Source organism: Enoplosus armatus, chromosome 11 (genome assembly GCF_043641665.1).
Source record: "Enoplosus armatus isolate fEnoArm2 chromosome 11, fEnoArm2.hap1, whole genome shotgun sequence".
In the NCBI taxonomy this organism is placed as follows: domain Eukaryota; kingdom Metazoa; phylum Chordata; class Actinopteri; order Centrarchiformes; family Enoplosidae; genus Enoplosus; species Enoplosus armatus.
In genome coordinates, this window is record NC_092190.1 from 7,629,794 (window position 1) to 7,648,689 (window position 18,896).

General features: G+C 38.9%; 1 protein-coding gene across 1 annotated transcript in view; it reads left to right on the forward strand.

The window, feature by feature from the left end:
* Positions 1-3,015: 3,015 nt before the first annotated feature.
* nalcn (sodium leak channel, non-selective) overlaps positions 3,016-18,896 on the forward strand; it is a 57,675-nt gene continuing 41,794 nt past the window's right edge. Inside the window, exons 1-10 of the mRNA XM_070914402.1 lie at positions 3,016-3,057; positions 3,799-3,939; positions 4,198-4,380; positions 6,130-6,213; positions 6,345-6,484; positions 6,594-6,722; positions 9,203-9,354; positions 10,721-10,863; positions 11,168-11,272; positions 15,646-15,732. Of these exons, the coding sequence (XP_070770503.1) occupies positions 3,016-3,057; positions 3,799-3,939; positions 4,198-4,380; positions 6,130-6,213; positions 6,345-6,484; positions 6,594-6,722; positions 9,203-9,354; positions 10,721-10,863; positions 11,168-11,272; positions 15,646-15,732 (1,206 nt within the window). The remainder of the gene's footprint in view (positions 3,058-3,798; positions 3,940-4,197; positions 4,381-6,129; positions 6,214-6,344; positions 6,485-6,593; positions 6,723-9,202; positions 9,355-10,720; positions 10,864-11,167; positions 11,273-15,645; positions 15,733-18,896) is intronic.

Here is an 18,896-nt window from a genome sequence, read left to right on the forward strand (position 1 = left end):
ATAGTGGGGCCTCTACATGAGATCACCAAGATTGATTTGGACTTCAAGATTATGCCCGCACTAACCTAAACTAACTCCTAAATTATTTTCATGTAGAAAATGTGTGAAATGAGCTGACAGTTCTGACAAATGACCACTCTTTAACATGCTGCAAACAGAACTGGAACAACAGCACCTTGTAATGCAAGACAACATTCTAACATGCAAATGAAAGAAACATAAAGTAAGTCATGATAATGCTATTGAACAACATTAGTTATACTGTACCTTACAGAAGGTATTCATTGTGACAAAGATCTTGTTGTCCCCTGTGTGTTTGAGTATTTTTAAAGCCGCTCTAACCAATATATATATATATATATATATATATATATATATATATATATATATATATATATATATATATTTTTTTTTTTTTAACAGCATCTTTCAGCTCAGTGTTCTGTTTTTTTGGTCCACAGTTTACCGTTTTGTTCTCACTGCTTTCTTTTGTAATTTTCAGATGCAGCAGGCAGCTGCTTTCAGCAGAAAAGCTCTGATAAATCCTCTGTCAATATGTCAAATGTGTTTGTAAACAGTTGCCTATTTACACATCAAGCAGACACGGAGCAATATATTCACTCTCCTTTTAGCTCGGTCTCAGTCTTCACTAGCCACTGAAGGAAATATCTCTTTAGCTGCCATGCTATGCTCCCCTATGTTCACCAGCTAGTTGTTAACTTTGTCTGTCTTCTGTCTGGTGCTGACTCAGTAGTGTACAGTGGGTTTATGAGAGTGTTTTGTCCTGAAAAGACCTGCCTGCTGCTGCTGGAAACAGCCATTACTTTGGAAATGTCTTGATCCTTTCCATAAATTTGAACAAAGTGCACCTATTTGAGACCGGTTTTTATAAGTGCCTAAATTCCGCTCCAGGCTATGTTAGAGAATTAGAGGAATGTACAAATGTGCTGCCCACATCGACCAAACTTTTTCTTGTCTGTTGTAATTAACATGACGCTGCCAGAGTGCACTCTTCAAGAATAAAACTTCAGCAAAGAAAAGTTTGCAGACTCCAACAAATACTCACAGTTACAATTAATCTGCCCAGTGATCGCATCCTGCCCATGAGGAACATGTCCTCTCTCCAAATGGGAAAGTAATTGCAGTCTTTGCCACCTATACTCCCACATAATAGCACTTAGACCCTGTAATTTTGTTTTCACTCTTCCTCACGTCTCCATCTGCATATGTTAAGTGTAGCAATTACACTGGGAAATTGCTTCTAACTACATGGGGTTTATAGGATGGACAGTTTCTTTTCTTAGTAGAACATAAAAAGAAACAAGGGTGATACAGTCACATTGTTTATCTGCATTCCCATCCTAACTAATTGTTTTTGTTCTCATGCTTAGATTTTTAGTCTCTTCTGACATTTTAAAAAGGTTTACAAAGTTTTAAAATGGTGTACAAAGTTTTTGCACCATTCATGTTTTGTCAAGACGCCACTTTTTTAATCGAAAAATTCTTTGTCAGTTCAGGACATTCGAGGTTCAAATTTTAATGTATTCATTTGTTCTGTTTAAGATGTTGAAGTTGAATTGAGACAGTAAATGTCTTTTCAGCCCATTAGCATTCATCAACTATTTTATTAAAAAACTCAGAGACAAATTTAAACTTGATATGTACTTTTATCATTTGTCCACCAGTTTTTGAGTAGCATGTCTGTTGTCAACAAGGACTACCAGCCAATTTAAAGTAATTTAATTTAATACTTTAATTCAAAACTAAGACATAAGCAACATAAAAAAAAGAATCTGCAGTCAGTAGTGGTTGTAATGGTGAATGCATGAGTGGTGTTATAAAGACAAAACAAAAAGAAAAAACAAACCAAAAAGGTTGATTATGATGGTGAGAGTGAGAGAGCCAGAATGAGGAGCCAGCCTAAATAAGCCTGCCCAGTTGCAGGACGTCAGGTTAGATGGCTCTGCCCATCTCTACCTGCAGGCAACCTGCGAAGTGAAGAAACACTGGACAGCAGGAGGAGCGCTGACCGAGTCTGACCGAGTCAGTCCGCTGTCACACCTTGCTCAGTTCATTCTAACTGTAAATGTAATCTGTTTTGTCGTTTTTTATTGAATTTCATTTTTTATTGATTTTCATTTTGAGATATAAGCACATTTCATTGACGGGAACGCGTCAAATTTAAATTACAACCCTTTGCCTTGCTCATGATGCCATGATGTCACTTCTGTTCAGACTTTTTGTGTTTATGGTTCTTAAAGGATTGATTCACCCAAATTACAAAACACACAGTTTCTCAGGTTCCTTCTGAGGTATCAGTCGCTGAGATTTCTGCCTCTATCCCATTATAATTATGGTGAATGGAATTAAGCTTGTTGTGCTCACAGCATTGAAAAATGAAAATCTTAATGAGCTGAGAGCACCACAGACATTGTGTTGGGGTGACATCAGAGATCTCATGTATAGATATCTCAAAATATGGACAAATATAACCAAAACTGTCTGCATGGCTACATACCGCTGGAGGTAAGACAGAGAACGTGTTTTTATGTAAGTTGGGTGGACCGAATTAATTGCATAGATATGTGCTGAAGCTGCATCCCGCAGCACTTGTGAATATGTTGTCTCACCCCTCTTTACTGCTCTTATGACTGCTACCATTCACTGACTGCTGCCGCAGGACCTCCAGGCCTTTAGGACATTCTCCTTATTGCATCTCTAGTCTCTCTCTCTGGTTGGTCTCTCCACCCCTCTGTGACCTGGGGATGAACGCACCAATGAGGAGCCTCACAGTGAGTCCCCTGGTCCTCCTCCACCCCATCTTCTTCTTCCACAACACCTCAGTCACTCACTCACTCACAGAGTGTGTCGCATATATGCCTTGATGTCAGACGTGGTGGGCATTCCTGTCTCTATGAGCGTACTGTAGATGTGGGTAGTGTACTGTACACCATATAAGCCATGATGTTGACTAACTGTTGTGTGTTATTTACAGGGTATGCCTGATCGCATGTTATGTGCAGTGCTGGAGCAATTTCAGCTTTACTTTTCCCTTTGGTATGTGCGCTTTGTCTCCATTCAGAGTCATTTCTTCTTGTGTTCTTATGTTGAAACGGCCTTTAAACGTTTATTTTTCCGCATTCACACACACATGCACACAAACATACACACAAACATGGACATGCACAGGTAACACCAGCTCACACCTCCTCACACTGTACAGTTGGTTGCACAGCTTAATCTACTGGCACCTTGGTTTTCAATATGATAAGGATCATGTACGATCTTTTCAAATGGTAAGTTACTGGAGCTGTTGTGAATACACTTGTCCTGTGTTCCATGTGTGCTACGTTGTGTATCACGGTGGCCATTCAACGGTGCAACACATGTTTAATTTTAGTACACACCTCTGTTCTGGCAATTCAAGTCAGGGTAGTTTATTTAGCTGGATACGCATCACAGATTACCAAAATTTACTGCTACATGAAATTATGCCCAAAAGCCACTATTGATACACAGCTTATTTAATACTATAATACTATATTTAAATACTGGTGAACCTAAGCTTTTTACAGTTGTTATTTTTTGTCAGTTACGGTTAATGTGGCCATATATGGCAAGCTTCGCCTCCGAGCTGCATTAAGTACACATTAAAAGTATTCATTTAGATTATAATCCACATGATTGGAGTTACAAAAAGTGTTACTGCCACTGCCCAGACTTGGATGCAGCCAGAGAGTTCTCCTGTTCCTCATTTAGCTTTGGTCACTGTGTGTTCCGCCTCCCTCTCTCTGTCAGATCCACTCTCTGTATAGCACGGCAAGCCCCAGCATGCTGAAGAGGAAACAGAGCTCACGGGTCGAGGCCCAGCCCATGACCGACTTTGGGCCAGATGAGACCCTCGCAGACAGTGCTGACATCTTCTGGATCAACAAACCAGTGAGTGTATACTGCACGCATGCTATGTTGGGTTTAGCTTACCACAATGAAATCCTGCTCTGTTATCTGTTCCATTCATACCAGATATTTCAATTATTTTTTATGTCAAACTTGTTGATGTATTTCCCTTACAATTTAGTTTTAAAGATGTGGAAATATCTTAATATATCAAGAATGTCTAAATAGTTGGACAATTAAGAATACAACAAAATATTATAGCACCATGTCATAATTTCTTCTTTTGTCCTCTGCCTGCAGTGGGTGCACACCCTGCTGCGGGCCTGTGCCATCATCAGTGTCATCTCTGTGTGTATGAACACCCCGAAGACGTTCGAGCATTACCCTCCATTGCAGTATGTGACATTCACGCTGGACACACTGCTCATGTTCCTCTACACCGCCGAGATGATCGCCAAGATGCACATCAGAGGAATCATCAAGGTAGCTAGTTACAAAAAAGTTACAAAAAAATCAGGTTATAACAAGGTTAAAGAATACTGACTCAAATTGTCATTCCACAATACTAAAATATTCGACAATAAAATACCAAAAAAGGAAACAGAAAATGCTGTTTTATTTTATGTATGTTGGTGTTGTTCTCCATTCTGTCCTTGTAGTTATACATTAGCAAGATATCTGAAAAAGGCAGGAACGAATTTGAATGAAACTTTACGGAAAGGTTATGGGGCACTGGCTTGACTTTCATACAAAACTAATTCATATCGCACCATCAAAGTTTATGTGCATATTACCAGAAGACAATGAAAGTAAACTTCTCGTTACTGGTCCAGTCAAACAACATGGAGACACTGAAGAGCTCATTTTCAGTTTAGACACTTAGCCAGTTTTTACATAATGAAGTAAGTGGACGAAGGGAAGCCCCTGAACAAGCAGACACCTGATTCACCACATGTTGGTCCATCATCTCAATATTCAGAGGTGTGGCTTTTTTGCGCCTTGTCGAATTTTAATCACACTTTAAATTCAACCTTACTAGTTGTATTGTGCTGTAAATTCAGTTGAAACAATACAATTCAAAACCAAGGTAGATAGCTAATGTTCTATAGAAGCATCCAGGAAGAGACAGCTGGCAGATGAAAGGCCCATAATTACTGCCATAAAAAGTGTGGACAGCTTAATTGGCAAATCAAGGATAACAAGCAGGGAGGCTCTCGAGGACACAGAATTAGAGTCACCAGTGCAGGAAAACAGCATAAAAACTGGAACATTTCTTCTTCTTCTTTCTCTTAATGTTTCTTTTAGTTCTTAAAAGCAGATTAAAAACCCATCTTTCACTATAAAATGGCAAGGTATTTTTCTGCATTTTTTAAAATAAAATTCAACTTGTGTAAAGACGCACACGTCACACATTTGAGTTTCTAGGTTTCTTAATTTTAAGTAATTTGTGTTTTAAATTGAGTGGGAGTGGATATACTCAACATGTCTATAACCGTATTGATTGACACTTGGAAGTTGTATTTTATAGCTAGTTGATGAAAGTGCCTGCACAAAACAAATGATCCACACAGCGTGGTAAAGTAATTGCATGCTTTTGTTCTTGTCAGTGTGTAATCAAACATGGTCTTATCTGTAGAGTGTTTCAGAACACACCCTACTATTTGTAGCCTTTATTCCTGTGGAAGACTGACCCCCTAAGAGCTCCTTACAGACTCTCTCTCTCTGTAAGTGGTAATTAAGTATGCCCATTTTTGCTGGCCCCATGGCATTTCAGTTGGTTCACACTTCAGGGGCTTAATCATTTTTTGTCTTATCATGTTGAAAACAAGACTGTTTGAATGTTGTCAGCATGTCAAAATGGGTGCTGTAATTTCGGATTCTGTTTGTTGTTTTCCTTGAATATTGCCATGCCGTTACTTTTTCACACAAAGGCTTTCTATCACAATAAAAGCTTTCTGTGTCTGATTTTCAGAAGGTGATGTTTTGCACTTGATATGGGCAATTTTCAAAGCCATGAAGAATAACATTATTAAAGCCATGAAACATCACAGGATGTTTTGTAATTGGTAGAATACATCAGCTCTCGAAAAATATGGCTTTGGATAATGACAATGTTTATATTCAGTTTTTTATTTATGTTCATATTTCATGCTCCTGTTCTTCTCTTCCAATTATTATCTGTTTTCTGTCTCACAGTTGATGTCTCCGCTTTCTCTGTTTCTCTCTGCACAGGGGGACAACTCCTATGTGAAGGATCGCTGGTGTATGTTTGATGGATTCATGGTGTTTTTCATCTGGGTGTCCCTGGTGCTGCAGGTATATTGCAACATTTACCATTACAAGTTTTTCTGCAATTATAATGCCGTTTTCTTGTATAGCTTGACATGAGGCGATTAATTGTAGTAGCTGGTTTTTACTTCTTAACAATCTATTTCTTTTTGTTTTAGGTGTTTGAAATAGCTGAGCTTGTGGATCAGATGTCTCCATGGGGAATGTTGAGAATCCCCCGAGCGCTCATTATGATCCGGGCCTTCAGGATCTACTTCCGCTTCGAGCTTCCTCGCTCCCGCATCACCAACATTCTGAAGTACAAAACTGTCATGAGCTTTTCTCTTCAATATGTTCTCCACAATTAGTGGACAGCTGTACATGTAAAATATGGCACTTGGATATGCCTTCTCTCTTCTGCTTTGCAGGCGATCCGGGGAACAGATCTGGAGTGTCTCCATCTTCCTGCTGTTTTTTCTCCTGCTCTATGGAATTCTGGGTGTTCAAATGTTTGGAACGTTCAACCATCACTGTGTTACTAATGATACACAGAAAGGGTAAGAACGAAGTATAAAGAAGAGTAACTTTGGATGCTTTGTTGTTTCCAAAGGTCTGTATCTTTGTTGATACTCTATTACCTGTTTCAGCTAAGCAGTTTTACTGAACACCTTTAAATACCTATGAATATATATGAATATCAAACTTCAAAGAAACATCTGCATAATACTTGTCTGGCCATGCTACTTGCCCCCTATGTACAATACACAGTAAGTTGGTCACACATTCCCAGTGTTCTGTAACTGACTGACCAATATTTTCCACTTGGAAAACATTTAAAACGGTGTCCTGTTTACGCCCCACATTGTGACATCCTGCTTCAATTAATTACCGCAAACAAACCAATGATGGGTCAGCTTGATCAGTCAGTAACTGTCACCTGCTGAGCTGAGTCTGACAAATCCTGACAGCATCTCATCTTTTGGGATCAATTTTGTGTGACCGTCTAAGCAGTAGGCTCACACATTAGATTGGCTTTTTTTAATGTGGAGCAGCACCTCTGCACAACCTCCTTTCCATGTCCAATATTCAGGAGCTGGTTTTGACAGGGTTTTATTATTAGTATTTAGACTATTTATTAGCCATTTAGAGTAGAGAAACATAGGCTGGAGCTCATTGCTAGAATACATGGTTTACTTTAAACATTGGTGGTCAGCATATTCTTGCAATATTCAATTATTCAATTAAAATATTCAGTGAACTTTAATTTAACCGCCCCCACTCTTTAATTGTCTTTAAAAAATTCTAATTAAAGTGAAATGAGCAGTATCGTAATGTTGAAATTCTGTAGCAATCCCTGGGTACCTGGGGGAGATGTTGAACTGGGGAAGTGTGAATAATTGCGCATTACTGTACAAAATCAATATCTATTTAAACACATTTGAAGGTTTTTGTATTGAATCATTCAGTTGAGGAGGATGATGATGATATGATACAGGGAATATGAATCCTTGTGGAGACAAAAGATAGGTGAAGTGAGCATCATGGCTAAAGCCAAAGGCTGCAGGGAGTGCTAACACTATAGTAATTAAAATGTCCTACGTTGTTCAACTGTATTAACCTCATTTGTGCTCAACAGCTACCCATCTCTCTCTCTTTACTGATTGTGTGCCTAAGCCCCCTAGGGACACCGCATACATTGACCATTAGGAGCAGGAAAGATAGCATGGGACATACTCACATTTATAGCTGAAATCCCTCTGTTACATCATTCAAGTGGCAGCTGCACATCTAATTAGTTTGCTGCTGTGCTCCTCTCCCTAAATCCTTCATATATATATATATGTTTATAATGGGGTATTTTAGAAATATGTCACACAAGGACTGATGTGTCTAATCTCTATCTGCCATATGCCCTTGGCACAAAGTCAATGCTCCTTAGCTTTTTGCACACAAGGGATTTGATGGAAATTGGGAAAAATAGCAGAGGAGACATTTTGTGATATAGGTATAAGATGAAAATGGTTTTGGATTTGTGAACAAAGTAGGGTCTCCTCCTCTGGATGTCAGGATTTCTGCAATTGACCTCATTGCTATTTAACTCCATGGCATGAATGGCATATATTTGAATTAGATTTACTGAACCAGAGGATGACATTTGTGTTTTGTACATTTTTTTAAAGCTACATTGTGGTTTGTGTGTTTGAGCTGAGATAGACAGAGGTTGTTGACAGGACCACACATTTTCAATCACGCAAAACATTACATATTAATTCGGGTTTGATCAAATTACAGATTCAGAAGACCAGTCATAAATTATTTCTTATCACAAATAATTTTTGTTTTTCATTTGACTCACCAAATTATTAATGTAACTTTATTACCAGACATTTGGTCTCTCCTTTGAGGCTTCATTTATCTCCCCTTTGCCATCAAGAAAAGGGATTTCTTTGATAAGACACAGTGGTATTATTCAGCCCAGTATAATTAGCTTTATCGAGATTCATCACTATGCCTCTGATTGCCCTTTGTGATAGTGCCATAAATTATCCCCTCTGATCCTGTACCCCTTAATAAACAATTTGGATGAATGTCTGGGCAGCCAATTTGAAGGCATTAATTTTCATTTGAGAAATCAAGCAGCTCCTGGAATAACACCTGTGGCTAAAAGACAGGGGGACAGGGAAAGAGGGAGGAGGGGCAGTGTGTGTATGTACTCATTCATCTGTGTATGTGTGTATCGCATGTGTGCTTCTAATGCTTATGTGTTTGAATTCTTGCCACCAAGTCATTCAACACATTTATTATTAGTATTGACTTTTAAATTTGTAACTGGCCAGCCATTTCTTTTACCTTTAGCGATTTCATTATAGAGCGCAGTATCACCCTCAAAGTCCACTTGTACCTCTTAAGAAAAATACGTTTTTATTCTCACATAGTAAATATTTGTTCTGTATTTTAGATATTAATTCCATGTACCACACATTGCATACATTATTTAATGAGTTTTATTGAATCTTTTGTTTTTTCTCTTGGTTAGTAATGTGTCATGGAACAGCTTGGCCATCCCAGACACCCATTGTTCCCCAGATGGGGAGGGCTACCAGTGTCCTCATGGCTTCAAATGCATGGACCTGGAGGAGCTGGGCCTCAGTCGACAGGAGCTCGGTTATAGTGGCTTCAATGAACTAGGTATGAGCTATACACTGAGACATTTAATACATTCAAAAACACATACACATAACCGTCTCATAACAACTAAACACCCAGTTCCATGAAGGGATTCACATTAATAAAAACATCTATACACATTCTTGTCAACTATAAGTGTATTGTATATGTAGAATTGTGTAAGAGAGTTAGAATTAAAGTGCTGTATGTACCAGCCTTGGTGTGAAGCTGTGCCATTCAGCAGCATCCTGCATTCTTATCAGCTGAACGTTTCTCAAATCCACTGTCAGTGCACAGTGCAGTGGCCCGAATCTTTAGATAGCCATGAAGGAGAGTGAGAGCTTCACAGTAAACAGTACCTTAATTTAGACATTAGACTGGAATTTGGCACATTCAATGCAATTTACAGCTTATATGTATTGGTCTATCAACGCAGTTTATAAATATTAATGTAGCTTTTAGTGTGAAGCTTAAGTGCATTGTAGAAAAACAATAAAAAAAGTAGATTTTATTATTATTATAATGGTTCTCACTTCCTAAAAGACTTTATTGAGGATTCAGAAGTACTATTTCTATTCACATCAATGCAGAAGCAAAAAGCAATTCATAAAAATATAGTATCTAGCCCAGAATCCCAGAGGCCCTGATTCAGAACTGTTAAGATGATGAGTTTTAAACAATGATATGATGTGCTTGATCGTTGATTTGGGAGATTCCGACTATCAGCCAGTTGTCTGTCAGTTAAAATGATGTGATGGAATCAGGGATTTCAAGGTTTATGTAGTGAAAGACTTATTAATCTGTAGGTCTTTTTTAATCACAAAAGGGCACAGTGCAATCTTTTCAAACATGAAAATATTATGGACTGGTGTTTCTTTCAGGATGAAGTCATCTTTGGCTGAGTGTTGAAAGTGCAGACAGTTAATTTGCGGATAGCACATTAGCCAGAAAAGAGCCAAGATTTTCATTTTGTACTTTAGCCAACTCACATAATTTCTGTTAATTAGCTACATCTGACCAAATTTGTAGGTGACAGTGATGAAGACATGCATTAAAGATAATTTCGTCAGATTAATGAGTCTTCCAAACGGTTAGAATCGGTCTAAATCTTGTCATAAAGAAGGTAACTATGAGGATACCGGGGTGCCGTGTTTGTATATGCAAGCTGTCAGAATGTACATCCCTTATAGAAACAGAGAGTAAAAGAGAAACTCAAGGTATTTTCTTTTTGAAAGGCTTAGTCTGAGTGGAGCCATGACAGTTGGTATGAGGCTTACAGACATCACTATGTTAAGCAAAAGAACGATACTGACACTTGTTTCCATAACAATCTTTGCTTTTCATCTGACCGTACATCTCTCTGACGCCTGTGTCTGTCTCTGTTTAGGTACGAGTATCTTTACTGTGTATGAGGCTGCATCACAGGAGGGTTGGGTGTTCCTCATGTACAGAGCCATTGACAGTTTCCCTCGCTGGCGCTCCTACTTCTACTTTATAACTCTCATTTTCTTCCTGGCATGGCTTGTCAAGGTTAGAGCCAGTCTCTCTCTACTGCACTTTTCATAATGCTTTTTGCTCCCCTGGCATGGCAGCAAGCGATTGTTGGAACATCAGAGGTTTTGGTTAATTGACATAACCTAATCTTTCACCTACAGACATAACGATTTCCCCTTGTTAGTAGAATGTTCTCTGGCTAATGAGAGAATGAATGTCACACATAGTGAAAGGCAGCCAAGAGACAGACCTGCACTTGGTCATTTATTTTTAATTGTTACAACACTCTGTCTCTCTCACTGTCTCTGTTTCACTCTTTCTATGTCTTTCTCTTTAACAGAATGTGTTCATTGCAGTCATCATCGAGACATTTGCTGAGATCAGAGTTCAATTTCAGCAAATGTGGGGGTCAAGGAGCAGTACCACCTCTACTGCTACAACACAGGTACAACTATCACACTCACAGACACACAAGCTGACAAAGTACATGGACAACTTTATGTAGCAACTAAATCTGACCTGATTCTAAACATTTCTTGAACACTGGCTTTCTTTAAAGCTGGTTGTCTTGGCACAGAGTGCCAAAAAAATCTGTTCATTCATCAAAGTTCAGCTCATCAAAGTTGCATGAATCCAGAATTATCAAAGGAATGAACACAAACACATTTTGACAGGAATGGCTTTCTTAAGGGTTACAAGAGTGCATGGTCATCAATAAATACCTTCGCTTACATCAAACTTGGGCCCATAGACCATCAGATGTCTGTTTTTTTAATACATTTGGCATCAGAGTATGGAAGATCAGATCTGCTTAATAAGAAATTAGGCCAGATTTTTTTTTTTGATAAAGCAGATTAAGGAGATTTATCCAGCCAATTGACAAGTAGGCACTCTGGTTGCAGGCTGTTGCTCCTAGAGTTGGTCCCTTGTGATGTGAAATGTTACCTCTCTGGGGGAAGAGGATTCATGGCACCTGCTCTGGAATCACACTCTTGGATAGGTGATGTACCCTCCTGGAGTTGACCATGGTGCTAGGCATTTGGCTGGTATGGCTATATTAGTTGTAGTGAGGGTGAGGCCATGGTATTGTGTCATTAAATGGTGGGGCAATTCACCCCAGTCATTTGGTTGGGAGTGAGTTACTTACTGAAGTGAAGGAATTCAGGTATCACATGGTTTTGTTCACAAGTAAGTTTAAGCAAGAGACTGACGAGCAGGTCAATGCATCACCAATAGTACCAGCCAGTTGTGGTGAAGAGCTAACTCAGCCTGGAGGGTAAGCTCTTGATTTAGTCAGTCTATGTTCCAACCACTCTTTAAAGGTCATGAGCTCTGGGAAATGACTGAAGTGGCCAAAATTAGTTTAGGTCACAGGATGTCTGGGGTCACCCATAGGGACAAGGTAAGGAGGAGCCTCTGGAAAGAGCTCGGAGAAGAATCACTTTTCCTTAGTGTTGAAAGGAACCATTTCAGATAGTTTGGGAATCTGATCAAGATACATCCCTTTGGTGGTATTCTAGGCATGTCTAACTGGAAGAAGACCCAGAAAATACAAGAGGGATTAACCCTCCAGAAAGAGCTGGAGGACATCTGGGCTACCTGGCTCAGCCTTACTTTGCCTGGCCTCACTTCCTACTTCCTAAAAATTATATATAATTCATGTAAATATATATTTATTTATTTATTTATGTAAATAAGACATTACATTAGTTTCTCTGCATTATTTTAAGCCCCTCAAAACAGTGTGTGTGTGTGTGTGTGTGTGTGTGTGTGTGTGTGTGGGGGGGGGGGGGGGGGGGCTGTGGCTTGTGGTTTAAGATGCTGACCATGAACCGCAACATCCCTGATTCGATCCACATCTCTCCCTCATTTCCTGTAATCTCTACACTGTTGCTATCTAATAAAGCCGTAAAATGCCCCCCAAAATAATTTGATACAACAAGATAGCTAAGGTTGCAAATGCTAGGGTTTTAATCAGTCAATTTGAACCTCTAAGTGAGTGAAAACCCCAAAGTCTAAGTAGGCAAGTTTGGAAAATATTATAAAAGACCATTGTCCTAAAGAGTTTAATATTTATTTTAAAATAGAAACTTGGATTTTACTGATTTTGTCCAATATGGATGTTGAAAAGGAAATTACAAGATTGTTACCTCAAAGCTGCTTTGTGCTCCTATTTTCCTCCAGCTTTTTCCCATCACTGCCTGTAAATTGTCTTTAGATCAGGCCACAGAGGGACATACACTAAAAAGACATTCAATCTCATAAAGAAGCGATATGGGTGAGGGGAGGGAAATAAAAATAAAAATAAAAAGGTTTGATAGTTTTTTGAGGTTCTTTCTATAAATGCCTGTAGATTTCTCACCATCATTCAGTCTAGGCAGCACCCATTTATGTTAATGATTAGCAGTGACTTGCCATTGTCTTCGAGTTTGAACGTTTTGCTGTCTTACCAATGTCCTTTTAGGTATGACAGGAGTTGTTACTCTGGTCTTGATTAATGCTTATTTTTCTCTTGATGTGACCAGCATTTGATTGCCTCTTCCACACTTACAGTAGACTACTCTGGATTGACGAAGAGGGTTGGGAAGTGAATCTGGTGCAGAGAAAATCAAGAGAGAGAAAGTATTTTGTAAAATGTATGATTTATGAATACATTACAATTGAAAACTGGGAAGATAAGGAGGCAGAAAATCAGTCAGTTATTTATTGTTTCAGAGCTGAATGTAAGGTGTTGTGTATATGACAGTAGCCAATTAAAACCCTAATAAATACAAAAATAAATAATGAATATGATGGTTGGATGCATGGATCTGTATTTGAATTGTGCTCATGTTTTATTGATTGAAAAGAAAAGCATGTATTGTTCTGTCACTGAAGCATATCTTAAGTTATATGTTCGGATTGGATTTGTTTGTCCAAACTCCGTTTTAAATATTTGACATTTTTAATCGTAACTGAGTTGGCTTGACAAACAGTGAACTGTTTCCCTCTCAGGAATAACAGCACGTCACAACCATGATGGAAAACAGGCTGGTGCCACTGGCATGCATATACTGCTATGACCTTGAAAACAATTAGCCTTTCTTTCCATTATCAAAATTAATTGTAATCACATCGTCATGCCCCAATCTTTATCTTAGGAGGGTAAAAACTAATTAGCTGTGGTATAACACTTAACTGTCAATCACAGAGGCTGAAACAATACGCTCATTTTCTTCATGTTCCCTTGAGAGGAAGGCTGGTGTAAGGTGGCCCTGGGAGACACAACCCATGCCACAATCCCCATTCCATGACTTTGCTATACTGTCTCCAGATTATTGAGGCTTTTAATAGAGATTAGGCTGTAAAGCCTAACTGTATTGATAAAAAGACAATGGATAAATCCACTTTTGTTTCACAGGATCAGGCTTTGTGTCCCATATTTTGATGAGTGGAGTTGTAATTAGGGGCTGAACTTGAAGTTGAATTACACTGAAGTCTACATTGGCTTGTCTGAAGTTGAATGATATCAGTGATATGTGTTTGACATCAAGGCTCTTTGTATTGACTGTGTGATGCAACTGGAAGTTTAAATTTTATATAAACTTCAACAACCTTGGAATTTCACTTGGATCTCACAGTTGCATTGTATGTCATTCTCACTATTTCAAAAACAATTAATGACACACAGTGATTCAACTCACTACTTAGGGCATGGAAAAATGTCAAGTGAATGTAAACATTCATTCATGCAAAAAAGCCAACCCATTTGCCAAATAGAACATTGATATTGGACTATTCTGTAAAATCTGAATCATGTGGAGTTTTGTTTTTTAAGATTAGTTATTTTTAGCTCATTTTATTTTGCTAGCGACATGTCGGCCTGTAGGTTGGCTGTTGGGTTGGTTGTTTCTCCTCTTTGGTCCAGACTGAAATATCTCAACAAATATCTGATGGATTGCCATGATATTTGGTACACACATTTATGCCCCCCTCAGGATAAGTCGTAATCACTTTGTTGATCCTCTGGTCAAAATTTTAATTTAATAAGTGCTTTGGTTTATGACTGAATACCTGCAAAACTAATGACATTTTAATGAATGAATGTTAGCTTGCTAACATGCTAAACTTAGATGGCAACGATGGTAAACATCATATCAGCAAAATGTTTGCATGTTAGCATTGTCATTTTGAGCATGTTAGTATGCCAACATTAGCCTTCCAACATAGCACCGCTGGGCCTAAGTATAGTCTCATCAAGCCTGGCTGTAGACTGTACGTCTTGTTATGATATTAGCACATGGCAACCACAGTGTGGTTATTTGTTTAAGAAGAACAGAGAAATACTGTGGTTATGGCAACATAGCTGTGGTTGAGACATGGCTAAGGGTAGTTTTGGCCCATCAGAAACAATGGCATCTTAAGTCCTTTTGGGGTTACAGCAAGGTTAATTGAAATGAACACACATTTTGGAACCAGTTGCCATGATAGTACTTATGACTAAGATTTTTGCGTTCATGTTTTAGAAGAATGATTGATATTCATGAGTGAGCCAGCTGTCTTGTGAGTTTGAAAGTCTCTGCAGTGATATTGGTTTGTTTTTATTTCTGGTGTTAGGTCCTTAGGCCTGCATACTGTATTTAGTATCTACCATGCTGTTTTTGTGTGGGTACGAATCTGTGTGTATGATGCCTTCAGCTTTTTTTGTGGCCACAGATGTTTTATGAAGATGTAGCCAAAGGATAGATGTGTGTGTGTTTGAGTTTTGTCCAGTACTTTGAATGGTGTGCAGGGTTTTTTTGCGTGTTCTGCCCCTCATGTGCTGTCCTTGTGCCACAGATGTTCCATGAAGACGCTGCTGGGGGATGGCAGCTTGTAGCTGTGGACGTCAACAAACCACATGGCCGAGCGCCTGCCTGCCTCCAGGTAAGCACACCATATAATTAATATGCTGCTGATGCTGCTGTAAAGTGTTTCTCTCTCTTACACACACACACACTTGATTCAATGAAATATGTTCAGCTTGTGTGATAGGTGACACCTGAACATGCATCATTTTAAAATGACCTGAACTGTAAAAACTGAGCTGTTTGTGTGGGTGTGTATGCACGTCTTTCCATTTTTATTTAAATGTCTCTCTTGATGTTGAAATGTTCTGTATTAATAGAGAATCAGTAAACCTCATCCATTTAACAAGTCCCACAGACGCACGCAGTATCACCTCATTGTTTTCACATTTGTCTGTGTCTTCAATGGCTGTGTCAAACGACTGAATGATGGGATTTTAAATGAGGGAAGGCTTGTGTTTGATGTGTAGAGCTGCACTAATGATGTTGCTCCAGTGATAGATGAGATTTAAATGACGTCTACATGATGGACACCCCTGTTTCCTCGTGGTCAGTGTGATCCAAACAGTGGGGCTTTAAAGATAAGCTGAAAGCAGCGGGCGTTGCTTACAGCTGGCCCACTGTTGATAGCAGTGTGGTGTAAAAGGCTGGGCCCTTGCTGTGAGAGATTGCCAATAGAGTCTACAGCTATGAGAGGGAGGATAGCTGTCAACAGACCCTCATGGAGAAAATACTGTTCCTGAGCTAAGCTTGAAGGAGGCACACACACAAACAGTGAGAGGAAGAAGGCACAAATAAAAATAGAGAAATGGGGTAGAGAAAAAGGGAAGAAATGAGAGAGAAAAGAGAGAACGTGAAATATGCAGTATTCCCATTAAAGCAGCATGTCCCCCAGAGCCTCATCATCAGTTGGAGGAAAGATTTAGATAGAGGGATAACCAGAGGGATAAACACGGCTGACTTCCCTCTGAGCCCTGTGCTCCATTATATGGAACACCCAAAGACTGCTTCATCTGCCCCATTCACTCATACCAAAATAGATGTTATTGTCATCCTGTGCCAAGAAGACCACTTCTGACGGTAGGATGAGGGGTTAACAGATTGACAGAGAGAGGCATTAGGCCACGTTCAGACCGACAATAGCACTGTGTCGAGAAAAAAAAAACAGCTTCCATTTCAGTGAGACTGATGTGCGGGTGCCAAGTTTAACCTGGCTTAATTTTTGCTGCGATACGACATCATTTAGCTACACAATGCATTACCTAACAGAATACAACATACACAAAAGCACATATTTCCTAGTGGATCACTTAATGTAAATGACATAATTCTGCTGTACCTTGTTACAGTCGAGTAGGAGAAAGGATGGCCACCATGATAACTTACTAGTTATAAAATCTGCTAAAAAAGCACAGTGCAGTGTTATGGCACCTATAAACTCATGGATTATTCGTCAAACTAGACTTCTCACTGGTTCCTGACCCACGCCAATGCAGACCTTTTCGTTTTTTTCCACACAGTCCTATTTTAAGTCTGAACACCTCCTTAAGGATGCAGATTTTGTGGGGCTGACTTTCTGTGAGAGGGACCGAGTTGCACAGTGTTTTAGTGGGTCATAGTGTAGAACAGCTCACACCTCCATCACATGGACTGTTTCAGCTCTGGGCAATGGCCCAGAAATTGTGATAAATGTCTCCTGTCAGAGAGCCTGACACGTGAAAAGCACCTTAGAAGTAAAGAAATAAAGAAAGGAATAACCATCTTATCAATCGTTCCTCATAATAATATAAGGAGAGTATTGTTCATGATGGGACCAGTGTTACACAAGACATTTATCGCAATGCTCTGCCGGTAATACAAGGTCGCAGAGTGGGCGAGAGGTATCTAAGTGAAAAAAATAGGATAATGAATGAGACAGAGTGCTTAAAGGATTTCTCATTGTAAGAAGAAAGCAGCAGGTCTTTGTATTTGACTGGATGTGTCATTCAACTTGTAGTTTGAGTTCTCTTAACACTCAAATTCTGTTTTCGTGAATGCATTGCATGCATTTTTTACCAATTAAAAAATGACACACAATGATTTTACCCATTACCTTGAGTTCAGTGGCAATGTTGTGTTTTACATTACCAGTGCACGACAACTACTTTATGATTAAGGTATAGTTATGGTTGTGGTTATGGCAAACAAACTGTGGTTAAGATATGGTTAAGGATGTATATATCACATCTGATACAATGCAATCCCTTTGCAGCCAAGTAAAACATTTGTTTAAGGTTAGGAAAACCATTGTCATGGTTATATACTGAAGACAAGAACTTTGGTGTCCAGCATCAACGTTGAACAAATTGTCTCCACACCTTTACCTTTTGCCACTACATAAATGGCACATTACTTCATTTGGCATTGGATGTATGTATGATCAGAGTGATTCGTCCCCTCTGGTCACCCTTCCTCCTGAATACTAGCCTGGCCTTCCAGGCAGCCTGTATTTGTTATTCATTGCAGTCAAGATCACCACAGTTGTGTGAAGACATTCATGACAATGCTCCACTAGCCACAGATCTATAAGGATGATTACATTTTCTCCTCTCATGATACATTCATCATGTAGATAATCAATTAAATTGTTTATCATATATTACAGATGTTCTTCATTGCCCATCACAGCAGCCAAGATTGATATCCCTTTAAAAAGCATCAAATTGATTGTATTGATTTTATGACATCATCCAAAGGAACTGGCTCACTCTTCAACTCTTCTTGTCATCTCATATTAGTACAACTTTACATCTGTCGCCATTAAAACATATTTGCGTTCAGTTTCACAGTTATTGAATTATTATTAGCACATGTATCCAAGCTGAGCGCAAACCTTTGTCTCTGTTAATGATAAAGTTTCTTACCTTTGACAGACTCCTTTTAAGCTTACATTAATGTATTTCAGTATTTAGCACTAAAATCCAGATTTTGGGTGAAGTTCTTGTAAAAGTACTTTTGTTGTTATTTAAATTTCTGCCTACTTGAGGTTTCAAAGTGTCAAGCATGAGACAAATAATAATCAAGTAGTGTAAAAATTGAATACTACTGAGAGTGACTTTGACATGCTCATATAGTACTTCATTTCAAAAGCCAGCCATTGTTATCGGTTGCCAGTCACACACTGACAGCTTTTGTGGCATGTCAAACCATCAAACCACTCTGAAAATGTTTAGATTTTCTGATGGTGACAGGAAACCGCAAGAT